This window comes from Pseudorca crassidens, chromosome 9 (genome assembly GCF_039906515.1).
Source record: "Pseudorca crassidens isolate mPseCra1 chromosome 9, mPseCra1.hap1, whole genome shotgun sequence".
Lineage (NCBI taxonomy): Eukaryota > Metazoa > Chordata > Mammalia > Artiodactyla > Delphinidae > Pseudorca > Pseudorca crassidens.
This window is the reverse complement of record NC_090304.1, coordinates 10129789-10145756: the sequence shown is the minus strand read 5'-3', so window position 1 is coordinate 10145756 and position 15968 is coordinate 10129789. Positions and strand designations below refer to the sequence as shown.

At 57.7% G+C, this 15968-nt stretch overlaps 1 protein-coding gene across 10 annotated transcripts in view; it reads right to left on the bottom strand.

Moving 5' to 3' along the window:
* SYT7 (synaptotagmin 7) overlaps positions 1-15968 on the bottom strand; it is a 59084-nt gene that overhangs the window by 29130 nt on the left and 13986 nt on the right. For 9 of the 10 annotated variants that reach the window (XM_067748803.1, XM_067748802.1, XM_067748809.1 and 6 more), the window contains exons 2-3: positions 6068-6171; positions 1854-1933 (exon numbers count right to left, since the gene is read on the bottom strand). In XM_067748803.1, the coding sequence (XP_067604904.1) occupies positions 1854-1933; positions 6068-6171 (184 nt within the window). Of the gene's footprint in view, positions 1-1853; positions 1934-6067; positions 6172-15968 lie in introns of those variants that run through there. The other variant, XM_067748806.1, reaches the window with a different exon arrangement.

The following is a 15968-nucleotide window of genomic DNA, read 5'->3' as shown; positions in this document are numbered from 1 at the left end:
TAATCTTTTATGGGGCACAAGCGCTCTGAGGAACACAGTTTGAGAAACAGTATTAAAGAATGCAGCTTCCCAGAATCCTTGATAACACGATCCTTTTGGAGGAGGTCCTAAGCCCAGGGGGAGATTGTGCAGCAGGTAAACCCTGCTTCCTGCCACTCGACTGGCTTTGGGCCCAGGGAAGAGGCAAAGGCCTAGGAACCTGGGGGCATGTAGACAAGAAAGGTGGCTTCCTCCCCCTGGGGCAGAGGGTCTGAAAGCTCAGCCGGGTGGGAGGGGGCAGGGTCTGCAGGGCCACAGAGAGGCAGGGGACGACCCACTGTTGCGCTCACTTTGCCTTAGAGAGCCCGCAGAGCCTGCTCCCCGCCCCACTGCCCCCTCTCTGCTTCTCTTGTGGGCCCTTTTTAGGTCTATCTAGTACACACACAGCCTTACCCAGGAAGCTGATGGTCAGCTGGCAGAGACAAGCTCTCTGGCCCAGACCGTGGCTGCAAACTCGGTTAGAGGCCTGGCCTGGAGGTGGCAGGTGCCGGGCTGGCCCCGTGCTCCCGCCATGTGGTCCCTCCCCTCTTCAGAAAGCCTGGGGCCTGGGCTCTGCCAGCTCTCGGCTTTGAAGACTGGAGAGCATGCAACCAAACCCAGCTTCAAAGGCTCCCCGCGGCCTCCTCCCAAGCCCAGCCTCGGCCTGGCCCACCCCTTCACTTACCCGCCCCCCAACAGACACACACCCACAGCTTCTGCGAAGGCCCCAAACAGGGTCAGAGCAAGAGATGCAAAAAGAGGAGGGGGGCCGACGAGGGGCAGGGAGGGAGCCCTCAGGAGAAGGGGAGAGGAAGGAGGGAAGTAGGAAGACAGGAAGATAGACCAGGGGAAGGGCAGGAGGGAAGGCATGGGCAGGCGCGGCTGGGGCCTTGAGTTGAAGGAGGCAGGGTGGGGCAGGAAGGGCTGGGGGAGGCCCCGCTTCCAGGCGGAGCCCTTGGCTGGCAGGCTAAGATGGAGGGGCGTCCCGCAGCCTCCCCGTGAAGGCCTAGGCCAAGAAGCAGAGAGGAAAGGGCCAGGCACTGGCCAAAGGGTACAGAGCCCTCTAGGGAGAGCCCCACCCCTACTGCCCTGTTCCCAGAGCCCCCAACCAGGTGAGAACCTTCTCCCAGCGTCTCCCAGTGACCCTCAGCAGGGGTCTGCAGAGGGTCTGCAGTGCACGGCAGACCTGCCGACTTGAAGACTGATCTCAGAGCCAAATGCGGAAACTGGGGTGAGCCAGAGGCAGCAAGATGTGCAGTGGGGACCGGGCGTGATGGGGGAGGGGAGAGTCTCTCCCCATCGCTCTGCTTTCCCTGAGCAGACCAACACTGGGTCCTGCTGGGGTCCCCAGGGTTTTTGTCCGTCCTTCTTCCAGGTTACCCTCAGAACATTGGTGGGGTCTGAGGAAAGAGTCTGAGCCGCCACCACCCACCCCCAGAGAGGGGCTCCCCAGCCCCAGGGCTGGGGGAGGAGCTTGGAGGTGCAGGGGAGTTAGGCAGGGCTTGGGGACAGCGTGAGTGTGACGTGAGGGTTGGAAGGAGGAAGCAGCGCCCGGGGTCGAGGGAAGAGGCGGACAGTGCTGGGAGGGAGACCAGCCAGAACACGGGGCTGGGGGCCCTGGAACACTGAGGGTCTGGGAAGCACAGGCAGGAAAGGCGGAGCCCCGGGCCACCCTGAGGTGCTGGGAGTGGGTGTATGGGACTGGGCTGGGGAGAGAGCAAGGCACCAGGTTGTGAGGGGGGAAACTGAATGTGTGTGTGGCCAGATCTGGGGGGGTGGTCCTCCCACTTGGGCTGCCTGCGTGCCCCACCCCAAACTCGAAGCCTGGCACCTACTTGATGGCCTTCTTCTCACTGCGCCCACGCCCTGAGTCTGGCGTGCCCACCGTCTCCAAGGAGTTCTTGTAGCGTTTGCCCTGTGGAGACAGCACCAGGGTCACTCCTGGGAGACAGGGCTGGACTCTCCCTGCCTCCCCAGAACGGGGCCCTGGGGGGAGGGGAGTACACTGGAGCCCAGCCTCGACAACAAGGTCTGGGGCCAACGTGTGAGGGTGTCACCACCTTGGGGTGCCAGCTCTACCAATCCCTGATCCCTGGTGGGCAACTCCTGGGCCCCATCGGGCTCTAGGACTTGGCCCGCCCCCTTGACCTGCACCCCATCCCTGACCCCTAGGGATGAGGTCCCTCCCATCTGCCTGTCTCCTGGGGCTCTGGCTTGGCTCCCAGAAGCATATCTCCCTCTGCCGTGGACAGACGGCTCTCAGGCGCCTGGCCACGTCCCACTGGCCACGTCACTGCCCCCAGATGGTGGGGTGGCATCCTGCAGGGCAAGGTTGGCAGTGGCCAGTGACGTGAGTGGCAGGGGCAGGGAGAGGGCCCGTGCCCAGTCCTGCCGGGGCCATGTCCGTCACTGTCTGGGGGCTCCCTGGGGGTCCCTCCTGCCCCGGGCCCGTGAGGCAGGGCAGGGCCTGAGCACCCTCCTTCACAGGAAGGCAGCCTTGGGAAGTGAGGCTGCCCACTGACGCTGGGGCCGGGGGCAGCCTGGCTCTTCCTCAGCCAGCACGGGTGGAGGGAGGGGCAGGGCAGGATGACGGGGTGGGCGTGCCAGGTCCCCTGGCTAGAGGAAGGGCTGCAGCGGTGACAGGGCCTGCTGCCAGGAAGGTGAGCACCGTTCACCTCTTTGGTTTGCGTTTCTAAATTTAGCTCACACAGAGCCTGGCACCATTAACATTCCTGGCTGCCACCAAATGTCCTCACGCACACCCAGGGGCCACGGGCCTGGGCGGGGGAGGGGGCTGTGCAGGGGCCGGGGCTGTCTCCCACTGGGCACTGGCCTGCCCCTGCCCAGCCGAGTGGGGTCGGGGACACTCACATGCACACACACACGCACACGCACACACACACGCAGGCACACATTCCTCCAACATCCCGTCATGTGAGCCAAGACCACAGCCACATCAGTCAATTACTGCATCCTCCCTGAAGCAAAATAAAAGCCACACGGCCGCGTTCCCCGACGCTCCCACCAGCTGCAGCCCCTTCCGGGGACTGGAGCCGCCTGCTTCGGGAGAACAACAGTGGAGCTCCCAGCAAGGGGGTGGAGGTGGGGGGAGGGCCCTCATGCCACCTCCAGTACCCCTGTGCCTCAGGGGTGCCAGGGTCCTGTCCCAGCAGTGCCCCACATTCTCCATGTCACCCTGCTCACGTCCCGTGCCCTCTCCAGCCCCCCTTTCCCCTCCTGTCTGAAATGGTGTGATGTCACTGGATCAGCCCTGGGTCCCTCACCCTTCAAGCTTCTCATCACAGATATTATTATTATTATTATTATTATTACTCTGCTTACCTACTTCAGCTCCCACCCCAGGGAACGTAGTCCCCAGTGGCAGGGACTGTATGGGCTCTGGTACTTGGTGTGGAACCTGGTACCCGGCAGTTCCCCAAATCCATTAACTGGAAGCCCCACCCCCCCAGGGGTCCAAGCCTCAGGCCGTTGCCTCTGAGCCAGAACTTTAAGAGTTAAAAAACAGAGCTGCTGGATCCCCTGGGTCCACAAAAGCTGCCCTCTCTCAGCTCAACTCTGGTCCCTCCCATCATTACCCAGAAGTTCAAATCCCAAACAATTCCTAGTTCCAACTGGGCAGATCAGGAGCCTGGAGCCCCGCCCTGGTGGCCAAGGGCCCTTCTTGGGCAGGACCCTCAGGCAGGAGCCCCGCCCCCCGTTCTCCAGCAGTTGCGGCATCGTGGGGCAGGCAGCACCCTGCCGAGAGCCCCCCTGTCCCACCCCTCACCCCTTCTCCTCTTTCTTCCTAGTCTTCAGGGAACTTGCTCTGGTCCGCACCCTCTTCGAAGGCTGGTCCGTTGCCCCTTCCCCAAGGCCCGGCACCTGGTTCACCCAAGGCACTCTGGGAGCTTCTGCCTGTCCCTCTTCCTTCCACAGCTCAGAGAGGCTTCCCCTCCAGCTGCAAGGACCCTTTTGCAGAGGAGCTGCCGCACATGGGGGACAGAAACCAGGGCAGGACTTGCCTTGGGAGTCAGGGGAAGTTAATGGGGCAACGATAGGAACCCCAGGTGGGTACAGGAGACATAAAACAGCTCCAAAGAAGCCCAATCCCCCAAGCCTGCTTATCAGGGAGGGGGTTGGCCAGGCTGATCCGGAAAAAGCCAGTTGGAGATTAAGGAAGTTATTAATGTTTGGAAATGGGATCTGGGCTGTCAGGTATCACGTCACTGCTGCTGAGGGGACAGGCAGGCAAGGAGAGCCCAGCAACTGTGCAGGGGGAGCATTTTAAAGCCCCTTCCATGGAGCATGGAGACAGCCTGGACAAAAAGCTCCCTGGCTTCTGAGACCAGGGGTTCGAAGGGGGTGGCAGGATTGGGGGGTCCTAGGCGAAGGAACGTTCTATTAGCAGCTCAGAGGGACAAGTCAAGAGGGACACACTGCGGTCCGGACCCCTGAGACCCCTGAGGAAGCTCTGGCTGGAGGCTGGGAGGAGGGGCTGGGCCAGGGAAGGTTCCACAGCTCTCAGCTTCCCAAGGCACTTACTGCACTGACAGGCCCCCACCTGCTACAAAAGCTGTCATCTCTGAACTCCTGTCTCCAGGTGAGTGGGGGTAGGGCTCTCAACGAACACAGAGAAATACACACACACACACACACACACACACACACACAAACACACACACACACTGTACCAATGCCCTCAAAGTCGACACCCTTAGCACAAAAGACCCCCGCTCAAGGTCACCAGCAGCGCCTGTTCATACAACCCTGCCCTGCCTTCAAATACAGACAGACAGACAGCCGGACGGGCCCTGCAGCGAGGCGCACAGGGCTGCAGTGCGTGCGAGCCACTCCCCAGCCTCTGAGGACGTTCGCACACACGAGCACGTGGCCAAGCCCCTCCTCCACCTCCCCTGAAATTCTGAGACAGACAGAGAGACAGGAAATCCAGGAACAATGCAGGGCAGCCAGTCTGGCACCTGCCTGCAAGGAGTGGGCCCGAGTCACACACACACTCGCACACACTCACACGTGGGGCAGGGCTGGCCTTCTCCCTGGCTCCTCTCCAGGGAAAGGAGCTTCCTGAAGCTGAACATCCCGGGATGAAGAATGACACTCCCATCTCCCGGGTTCGCCTTTCCTGAAGGAAGCACGTTGGGTTATGGGCCTCTTGGGCCCTCCCCAGGAGCACCTGCCCCTTCTCTTCTTTAGGACCAAGGCATTGAGCCCCCGCCCACACAGCACCCGTGGCCACAGCCCTTCCCCCCACCGTGCCCCCCGCCCCTCTGTGGCGGGCAGGGAGAGAATGGGGCTCCCAGATGCGGCACCCTGCCCTCACTCCCACCGTTCTCAATCTGGGGCATGGAAGGTGCCTGCCAGGGACCCTTCTTCACCTAAGCCTGGAAAGGCCCCACACCTGGGACACCTCTGGGCCCACCTTCGGGGGTCGCCCCTGCAGTCCCCAAAGTCCCCATCGCACTTCTAAGCTGGGGCAGTAGGACGGGGGGATGAGTAGGGTTCTCGAGGCTCAGCCCCACTCTGGGAGCGGCCGCGGCGCAGGGAGGGCGGCTCAGCCCGGCTCCTCCTCCTCCCGGCGCCCTCCGGTGATGAATGTCCCTCCTGATGGTCTCGTTACTTACTGATGGCCTAATCCTGCTCGTTAATTTCCCAGCCCTCGTTAAAAATGAAAAGAAGCCGTTTGTGCTTGTACAAACCCCCAGAACCAGGATGGATGTGCAGGCGCCCAGGGGGGCGGGGGGGCGGGCCGGGTCAGGCGGAGCCTCCTCATTGGACAGGAGGCCCAGCTCGGCCACGCCCAGCCCTGTGCTGGGGGCCGTGGGCGGAGGGCACGGGGCGCTCAGAGCTGTGTGGGAGGGGGCCTCGATTCTCAGTCTGCGCGTGCGTGCGTGTGGTGTGAGTTTCCACGGAAGTGTGCCTATGTGGGCAAGTGGGTCATCTGCACGCGCCCTTGAGAGCGTTCACGAGCCTGTAATTGAGTGGGGGTGGGGGCAGGGCCAGGCCCCGTCCCCGGGGCCCTTGGGAGCCTCACCAGTTTGCGCTGACACCAGTGGCAGAGGCCGCAGAGGACGACAGTGACGCTAAGGCTGACGGTGATGATGGCAGAGACCAGCAGGACATCGCGGGTGGGCGCCCCTGCAGAGGACACACACAGGTCAGACCCTCACCGGCCAGGGCCAGCTACCCTCCCTCAGCCCAGAGCCCCCCGGAACAACCACCCTAGCCCCACTGGGAGCTCTGTGCCCCAAGTTCTACTCCCAGCTCTGCCTTGCTGGCTGACCTTGGGAAGTCTCTTCCTCTCTCTGCATCTCACTTTCCTCATCTGTAAAATGGGAGTCTCCGGGCAGGTCTCTCCCAGTCCCTCACGGCACGAGCCCTGCGTGGGGTCCGCACCATCCCCCAAACTTCGCACCCTTGAAGGGAGAGGCCAAGTGTGCCCTTGGCCTGGCCAGGCCTCACCCACCGGGCTTTCAAATGCCTCTAAAAGAGCCACCGCTTCTGTGTGGCATGATTCCATCCCCGCCCGCCCCCCCCCATACCCGGAGCCACAACTCCAGCCCAATTTGCCCAAAGCGTTAGTTCCCGTAGTCCCTCTGACAACATCTGCCCCACAGGCACTGACAGACGCTCTTAATTGTTGCCCAAGACTCAACAGCTACATGTATAGTCAAAGAGGGAATCTCTGGACCACTCTGACCCGTCCTCATCCCCTTTGGCTCAGCTTTTTTTGGGCTGCAAGTCTACCCAGCTGGCCTCTGCACACCCTGTCCTCCCATGCCCTAGCCCCTGAGCTCGCCTCCAGTCCTCCCACCCCATTGGCTCAGCCCCCCCTTTGTTGGCTGGCAATGTCCTGAATGTTCCCCAGGGGCTGCCCCACAGCTTCCATTCTAACAGCTCAGGGGTCCTATGCTTTCGGAGTGGAAACCCTGATGGACTTGCCCTGGGAGCAAAACCCCGGGTTTCTGTGTAAATCCCACCACTTGCTAGCTGTGTGGCTTTAGTCACCTAACAGCTCAGTTTTCTCCCCCCCCCCCCCCCCCGGTAAATGCGGATTAAACCTCCTCCTTCCCTCCTCACAGGTGGCTGTAAACACGAGCCCAAAGCAAACGTAAGGAAGGCGAAACTTGACCAGAAATCGTCCTGTGGGGGAGCGAGTCGACAGAGACCGGCACAGATCACTCGTGCTCTGTAAATACGTGTACGGCGGGGACGCGTCTTAAAGTCAAGGGGATGCTGTTTATTTACAGAGGAGCCTGCTTAGGCTTTCGGTTTCAGCGATGGTGGTAATTAAGAGTTGACAAGATCTGTCTGGTCCCGGTTCCTTCGGTTTTAGCTTCTGGCGTCCGGTGTCTCATGCTTTGCTGCGGGGCCTCATGAAGGAGGGCCAGGCGGTCATTCCCTGTTCTCAGGGCCCTCGGGCCACCTCCCACCACCACTCCAGTGCCCTGGGCAGCCAGTCTGCTGCCCGCTCTCCCCAGAATCCTGATTGGGCCCCACCCCTCCCTCCCCAACCTCCGGAGCCGCAGAGCTGTGGGAAAAAGCCACCCTTGCTGGGCGCCTCCTGTCCACCTGCCAGGCCAACTAAGCTTCCTCCCATCCCAGGTCCACAGCCTCGGTCCCCAGGAAGCCACTGCACCAGTTCACTGTCAACCTCAGGGCCCACAGCACCAGGAAGCTCTGATCCGGACAGTCCACAGACACGGAGGAACTGGTCCTGCCTTTCCCTCCCTCGGGTGGAGGAGCGCAGCTCTGCAAGGCTGAAGGGGCCACATTTGTCACAGTTCTCAGGCCAAATGGGAGGCCTCCATCTTTAACCTCCAGGCTTCTGGGGGTGGGGGGGTGCATAACACCACAGGGCACACCACCAGGGCCCCCAGACCCAGGCCTGTGGTAAAGAGGTGTGCGAACACACCTTCCGAGAATGAGGCCGGCGCTTTTTCTAACTCTCTTCATGGAAGCTGCCCCTGCCCCACGGGGAGGGTCTGGGGGGCAGAGCGCTATCGATCCCTGGTCTGGGAAGATCCCACATGCCACGGAGCACCTAAACCCGTGCGCCACAACTACTGAGCCTGCGCTCTAGAGCCCGAGAGCCACAACTACTGAAGCCCGCGTGCCTAGAGCCTGTGCTCCGCAACAAGAGAAGCCACCGCAGTGAGAAGCCCGCGCACCGCAACAAAGAGTAGCCCCCCACCCCCGACCCCCCACTCACCGCAGCTAGAGGAAGCCCCCACGCAGCAACAGAGACTCAACGCAGCCAAAAATAAATAAATAAAATATACATAAATTTATAAAAAACAAACAAACCCTACATTAAAAGAAACAAAGTGAAGATAATAATGGCACTCACCCCGTGGTAGTACTCAGTAGATACGGATTATTATTAAGGTTGTTGGGTTAGTTCCCACTCAGGTGTACAGAGAGCTCTGGAAACACAGATGAAGAAGTGGTTGCTGGACTAGGGAGCTATCTGGGAAGGCTTTCCTGAGGAGGCGGTATTTGGTGTGGTCTGGGAGAGGGATGTGAGGTGAGGGTAGGACAATCTGGGCAGAGGGAACGGCGAGAGCAAAGGCATGAGAGGGGAAGAAGGGTCAGGCGTGTTGCTTGAGGAGCTGGACTAGGTTATGGGGAGTGAAGTGGCGATCCAGGCTGGGAATGAGAGTAGGGCCCGATGGCGAGGGGCTTTGTCTTCCAGGCCGAGGGGCTTCCTGTGTTAGTAGGCCGTAGGAGCCATGGAAGGTTTTTGAGCAGGGGAGGGTCAGGGTAAGAGGGCGAGTCAGCGAGCTCACAAGCTGGGAGCTGTGGCAGGAGGTCAGAGTCCAGGTGATTCCTCTGCCCCTGTGCCCTTTCTGCATGCACCTCCCCCACATATCTCTGGCCATGGGGCAATTCTCCAAGGGATTACCTCCCTGGAGCCTCTTCCTCTCTTTGCCAAACAAGGTCCTTATCAAAAACTGCTCTTCAAGCCCTGCTCTAGGCTGGAGAGCCCCTGAGGACAGAGGCTGTCAATCCCAAAAGCCAGTGGTCCCCAGAGACCCAGGGAATGCCCATCTTAAGCCATGAGTATTCTGTGGGCATGGAGAATTAGCACTGGGCTAATTGGAGTCTAGGAGAATGAGGCTGAGGCCTTATTCTGGCCACTAACCAGCTGTGTGGCCACGAGCAAGGCGACCTCTTGGAATCGGTGCCTTCACGTGTGGAGAGCTGATCCTTCCTCACTCTGATGAGAAGCAGGGGTTCTAGGTGTTCCACATGCAGCAACAAATTCGTCTTCACAGCAATAACCGAGGTGAGCATTAAGACTGTCCCCATCTTACAGATGGGGAAACTGAGGTACGGAGGGGCCAAGTACTTTGCCCAAGGTCATTCAGCTAGTAGGCGGTGGAGCCAGGGTTCGAACCCAGGCAGTCTGACTCACAGTCTACATTCTTTGTCTCGACATCACACCCACTACAGAGGCGAGTGGCCAGTGGTTTTCCAGGTGTGTTCTTTGGAACACTTAGGGTTCCCAGGAATTTCTCAGGGGCCACAGAGATGGATGCTGAGTAGATGGGGCTGTGTCCCCTCAAGCCCTGTTCAACGAAAGCAGCATGGTTTCCCTGTTCCACATCTTGGGCTTCCACAGAAAGTTCCATTTGAGGAAAGGGATGTGTTACTAAGGAAAGTTGAACCCTCCTGGATCAGTGACCCTAGGAACCCCTGCAGCATGAACGGATGCTGTCATCTTCCAGGCAGCTGACCCCTCCCCCAAAGATTCCCTGCCCCCCACCCCAAGCAACCCTTGGACAGCCCTTGAATCCACGGTAAAACAAATCCTTGCCAGTGCAAATTGCATCGATGCTGTGAACAAAAGTGACACGATGTCCTCGGCCTGCACGCGACATTGCCATCAAGGGGGGCAAGCCTGTTCTTGCCTGCCAGCCAGGGCGAAACCATTCCCAGAACACGGAGTCACTATGTCTCGGGCTGCAAGGGACCTTGGAAGTCAGGCCTCATCAATGAACGAACGCCCTGGGCAGCCCTGTCAGGGGCAGGAAGCTGCTTCTGCAGGATGCAGACCCTCCACAAATGGGCGTTGGTAGCTAGGGCTGCTGTGCCTTGAGCTGAGCTCAATCTGTCTCCCTGGAACTTCCCCCCAAGGTCCTAAGCTTGTCCTCTGGAGCTGCCGGGAACAAACCAGCTCCCACTGCCACATGACAGGCCCCCAAATCCCTGCTGACAGCTCTCATGTCCCCTTCCAGTCTTCTCCAGGCAAAGCTGCCCCAGCCCTTCTAACCCTTCCTCCGATGACATACATGGTTTCAAGTCCCCTTAGCGTCAGCATATTAACATTTGGGGAAAGAAAATATTGCAGCCCTAGTCAGCCTTTTGACAGAGCTGAGTTCCACGACCTATCCGTGGGCAGAGGAGACATCTGGGTCCCAGGGACGAGACACAGACAAGGGCAGACAGATGACATCGGGAGACTTGGGAGGCTGGGTGAGCCAGGAACAAGGAGAGCTAGGCCTCTGGGATCCAGTCCCAAGAGTGCCAGGATGTGAGATGTAAACTCAGGCATGTCCCTGACCCTCTGCCCAGGCCTTTGGTGGCCATGCCAACCAATTAGAGCCCAGGATTAATGACAATCCAGTAGAGTCCTGTAGGCTTTGCCAGGTGCTGTCGGCATAGCCCATGGTTCTGACCATGCCACCCCACCGGGAGCTCTCAGGGTAAATAAAACCTGTGTGCCTGAGGAGGTGGACCCATTTTGAAAGTGGACAAGATGCCCACACACAGCCTTCCCTTCTAGAACATCAACTCCATGAGGGCAGGGCTCAATCTCGTGTTCACTGCTGTCTTCCCAGCACCAAGGACAGAGCCAGGCATATAGTAGGTGTCCAATAAATGCTTGTTGAATGAATGAGGAGGAATCCCAAGCCTCTAGGAATGATAGTAATAGAGGCTACCATTTATTAAGTGCCTACTGTGTACCAGACTATGAAGGTAGGGGCTGTACCTGCTTTGTTCATTCTGATAACCTCTGTGACAGGCAAACCCACAGGAGGTGCTCAGTAAATATTTGTTGCATGTCCAGTGCTTGCATACGTTATCTCACTTGTCACCCAAACAAGACGGGATAGAAGAGATGGGACGGGCTGCAGTGACAGAGTTTGAGAGGCTCTCTCTTTTAAACACACACACACACACACACACACACACACACACACACACACACACACACACCAGGATCCCTTCTGGTCTTCCCCCATGCCCATCTTTGACTGACAAGTCCTGATTTTTCTAGACCCAGATGAAAAGCACCTCCTCCAGGAAGCCTTCCATAATCTCCCCAGTGGGAATTAATTTCACAGAGCTCCCATCACACTGTGCCTGCACCCTTCTTTTAAGGTGCAGTGACTAAGTGCCAGGGCTCTGGAGCCAGACTGTCAGGCAATTCGGATTCTTATTCTTCCAAGCTGTGTGACCTCATCTCTGTGTGCCTTGGTTTCCCCATCTGTAAACAGGGATAGTACAGGTCCCGTAGCACTACTGTGAGGTTTAAAGGAATTAGCACAAAGAATGCACTTAGCACAGTGCCTGACACGGAATAAGTAGGCAGTAAATGCTAGCTATTATCGTAGCATTACCACGTCGAACCCTGCATTAGAGACATCTGAGGCAGGGAGTTGGCCCTCAGTGTGTTGTATGAAATACTGAATACACATTCAGTTTTCCCCACAGGACAGTGGAAGCCAGGGGTCACGTCTTATTCGATCTCGTGCACCCCTGATCCCTGCCCCAGGACCTGGCCCAGGGCTTAACCAAGAGCAAGTATCAGTGAACACCTATGGCAAGGAATGGGGAGGGTTGAGGCATGGGGCTGGGGGGTGAGGGTGGGCAACAGCTGGAAGCCAGGCTGGGCTTCAGGTGTGAACTGCAGAAATGACCCCGTCCCTTGCCAGGGCTCTGCTCCCACTCCCAACTCCTTCTCATCTCCTCAGCAAGCCATGACTTATAGATGAACAGAATCAAACAGGGCCGCTGGCTGCTGAGATGCCCTGAGGAGCTGCCAGAGAGGGAACGGACTTCTGAGGGCAAGCTCACCAGCTGCCCAGGGTGGAACAGGAGGGGAGGGGGAGCAGGTGCGCACCTACAGGCCAGAGCCGTGGACACCCATGGCCCACATACACGAGCCACGGAGACTCACCCTCGGCACAGACGCCTGTGCCCGCCTCCTGCGTATAAACACACGCGTGTGCGCGCACACACACACACACAAGCCATGCTGACTCACTCCTTGAATGGACACCCATGCTCACACTCACACACAAACACGCACACACACCCACGGTCACGGTCATGGTCACGGTCACGAACAGATGCCTAGACCACTCTGCTGTCCACGAGGTTTAAATGTTCATGCACTTCCTCTGGCCTGGAATTCTCCCCCCATGCATATCTGTCCTCTGGAGCAGAGCAGTGGGACAGGCAGTAGACTTGCAAATGACTTGGGTTCAAGTCCCACCTCTGCTCCCAGCCAGTGACCCAGGGCGAGTCCCATTCTGGGCCTCAGTGTTTTACCTTCAAATGATGATAAGAACCCCTGACCTGCCCTGCTGGGGTGTTGTCAGGATCAAATAATAGCTACCATTCATTGAGCACGTGCCTTTTGTGGTAGACACCGTGCCAGGAAGTCTATAGGCACCATCTCGTGTGCTCTCTGCAACCTTTAAAATTATTATTCCCATTTCGCAGAGGAAAAAACAGGTGTGGGGAATTAAGGCAACTTGAACTTTTCCTTGACCCTGCTATGGCTGTCCCCCTCTGAGGTGAAGCACGTGACAGCACTCTGTAACATGCTACACTGCGTGACCCAGCCACACCCCACTTCCCTCCTTCCTTCAAGAAGGCCAACCTCTTTCACACTTGAGACTTCACATAAGCTCTTCCCTCTGCCTGGAATGCCCTCCCTTCTATTCTCTTCTTTCTATTCTCAAGATCCCTAGACAAAGATGGTCTTCATTCCCTCACACATTCCTTTCTGTTGCCCCCGTAACTATGACAATTCATCACTGTGGGTTAATAATTAGCATTTTGTATGTCTTTCCCCCACTGGGAACACTTGGAGGGCTGAGACCCCCCAGATCACTCATCTCTGTAGCCCAAGGTCTGGTACACTGGAGAGGCTGGATAAATATGTGCTAAACAAATGCATGAAATTATTCAAGGTCCATGTGAGCCTTCCTCCTCCAGGAAGCCCTCCCTGATGACAAGCGTTCACAGCAGTCTCCAAACTTGAATGAACTGCCTTCTGTCCAGCCTCCTTTTCTTGGGAGTAGGCCTGTCCTCCAAGCAGGGCTAAGAGGCTCTCCTCATTGCTCGGTGTCTCCGACAGCCCATAGTCCAGGACACGATATAGAGGAGCCATCGGACATGCTGGAGATCTGAGCACATAGGCTCTTTTCCCCAGAATTCACTTGCTCTGGCACTCTCAGATGGTGACACACACACTCCCCACATCTAGCCAGTCCAAAGTTGTCCCATCACCCCCACACCCTCCTAACGTCCTGGAGTCATCCTCAGATCCCAGGCCCTTGCTTTCCTCACCAAGTGCCTTTAGCCATAGTAACTAATGTATGCTCAGAACTGAATCATGTTCACAGTCCTTAGCACCCTCTGAAGGTAAATCCTCTTATTCTCATTTTACAAAGAAGGAAACTGAGGCTCAGAAGGGGTCAGCACTTGCCCACACAGCAGAAGAGAGACAAAGCCTGGATTGAGCCTGGAGTCTGGAAGACCTCAACTCTGTGCCCCACGGGCACTAAGCCTTAAAACAAGTTGCTCCCGAGTATAGACGGAAGGGAAGAAAGAAATGGAGTGAACACAAAACAAAGAGCAGCCGGGGAAAGGGCTTCCACTTCCCCACGAACTCCCCCAAGCACTTCAACGACCCCTCTTACCCACACACCTTTGCCACGGCTCCTTCCCACCTCCACTGCCCCAGCCCTTGGCCTCAGTAAAGCAGCCTCATTAGACAGATGCTCAGATGTTCTCAAAGTCTCAGAACGGGTTGGGGGTTGGGTGCCTGGGGCCGGGCAGGAGCAGGAAGAAGAGGCTGGTGGGGTACCTGAGGACTTTCCCAGGGCCGTGTCTCTGGTACGGACTAGGGTGCAACCACTACTCCAGAGATAAAGCAGTGTTGCTGCGGATCACATTCCCATCCTTGTCCTGCCTCCTCCCACTTGATTCCGCACGACAGTGCATCATGCCCCAGCGCCTCCCCCCACCATCCTCCGGTGGCTGCGGGATGACGTTCGAGGTGGAAAACAGCGAAAGCTGGAGTCACAGGTTTCCACAGGAAGCACCCCTCCACGTGCACGGAGAGCAGATGGAAATGGGGGAAGGTGGGAGGGCAAGGGCAGAGCCTACCAGCCCCAGGGCTATTTGGGCACCGGAAGGGAACATTTCTGGTGCCTATCCCACCTCCCTTCCTCTTCTCAACCTGACACACACAAGAAAGCCAGAAAAAGGCAGCGTGTGGGAGAAAGCAACAGAAAACCAATGAGCTAAACTCTGAACCCCAGACAGCTAGGCAAAGCTCCAGGCCTCGAAAGCAATGTCGGCCTCACCTGGGGCGGGAACAAGGCTGGCAAAAGAGGAGGCCTGCGGGGAACTGTTTCGGAAAGTTACAAGTAGCTGAAAATAGGGGCTTAGGGAGAGCAAGCCTCCTCAACCTTGACTGTAACAAAAACAGATAATGTGTGAGTGAGCTAGGGAGAGTGTGCTGGCAGGGGCCGCAGAGGCCGCCTGGATGCATACGGTTTAGAATTCAGAGGAGATGCCAAGTGAGTAAACAGCGAATGAAGGATTATCCGGAGGGGCCAGGAGCCGTTCCAGCAAGACATTGGCCGGGGACATGTCAGGATCCACAAGCACTCCGACTTCTCACCAGGGAGCGGGGCCTGGTGAGCTACGAGGGTCTCACCCACACCTTCTCTACCTCTGCTCTCTCTTCCAGCAGAGAGTGTGGCCTTGGTAATAATGGCTCAGGCTTGTTCAGTGCACAACAGTTTACAAAGTACTCCAGAGTCTACCGAGGGTTTTAAATCCATCGTCATATTTAATGGAGGTGGTGGGGGTATCTTCTACCCGGTGAGCCCCTCCTCTCACCACAGCCAACCCCCCCAAAAACTCCCACAATTCCTGGCTTAGGAAAGCCTGGTGCATCTGCCTTCAGTCTTCAGCCTCAAAAGAGGGGGTGCGGGGTAACAGGCCATCTGTAGACCCCAGAGAGCTGCTGAGTATGGAAGTCATCAGGGTCAAAGTCATTCAGGACAGACAGGGCCAGGTGCCAGCTCTGAGCAGGGAGCCCAGACTGAAGGGTGTCCAGCCAGAAGTTAGCCCGGAACATGCCACCCACCCTGATCCCAAAGTTGATGAGCTGCCTGGGCCGCCATGAAAATGATCATGTCCATCAGGGCAGCAGGACCCCAGGAAAAGGAGGAGCTCAGCTGGAGGGTCTCTCCACCAGGATTGTGGAGCGGCGGCAGGATCAGGGACGTGCGATGATTAAGCGCAGGCCTTGACCACTAGTTACTCTTATGAATAATGCATTGTTGTGTCTTGGCCTAAATCAGCGTCTTACTGTTATTAATAATACACGGCTGCAAAGAAGCCGGGGTTGGAATGGTGTGCGGCATTTTATCTGAGGATCTCAGAGCACTTAAGAGTTCCTCATGCTGATGACTCAACACTACCTCCCCAAGTCACAGGCTTCCTTACAGGACGGGGCACCTGTCCTGCCCTGACGCCCTCCCACCTGCAGCTTGGAGCCATGAAAGCCACAGGGTCTAGGAATCTTCTCTCCTGGGATTCAGATTCTTGAGCTTTTGGTGGTGGTGGTGGGGGGGAGGGTCCACTTAATCTTCACCAGCTCAAGGGCTCTCGGGGACGCA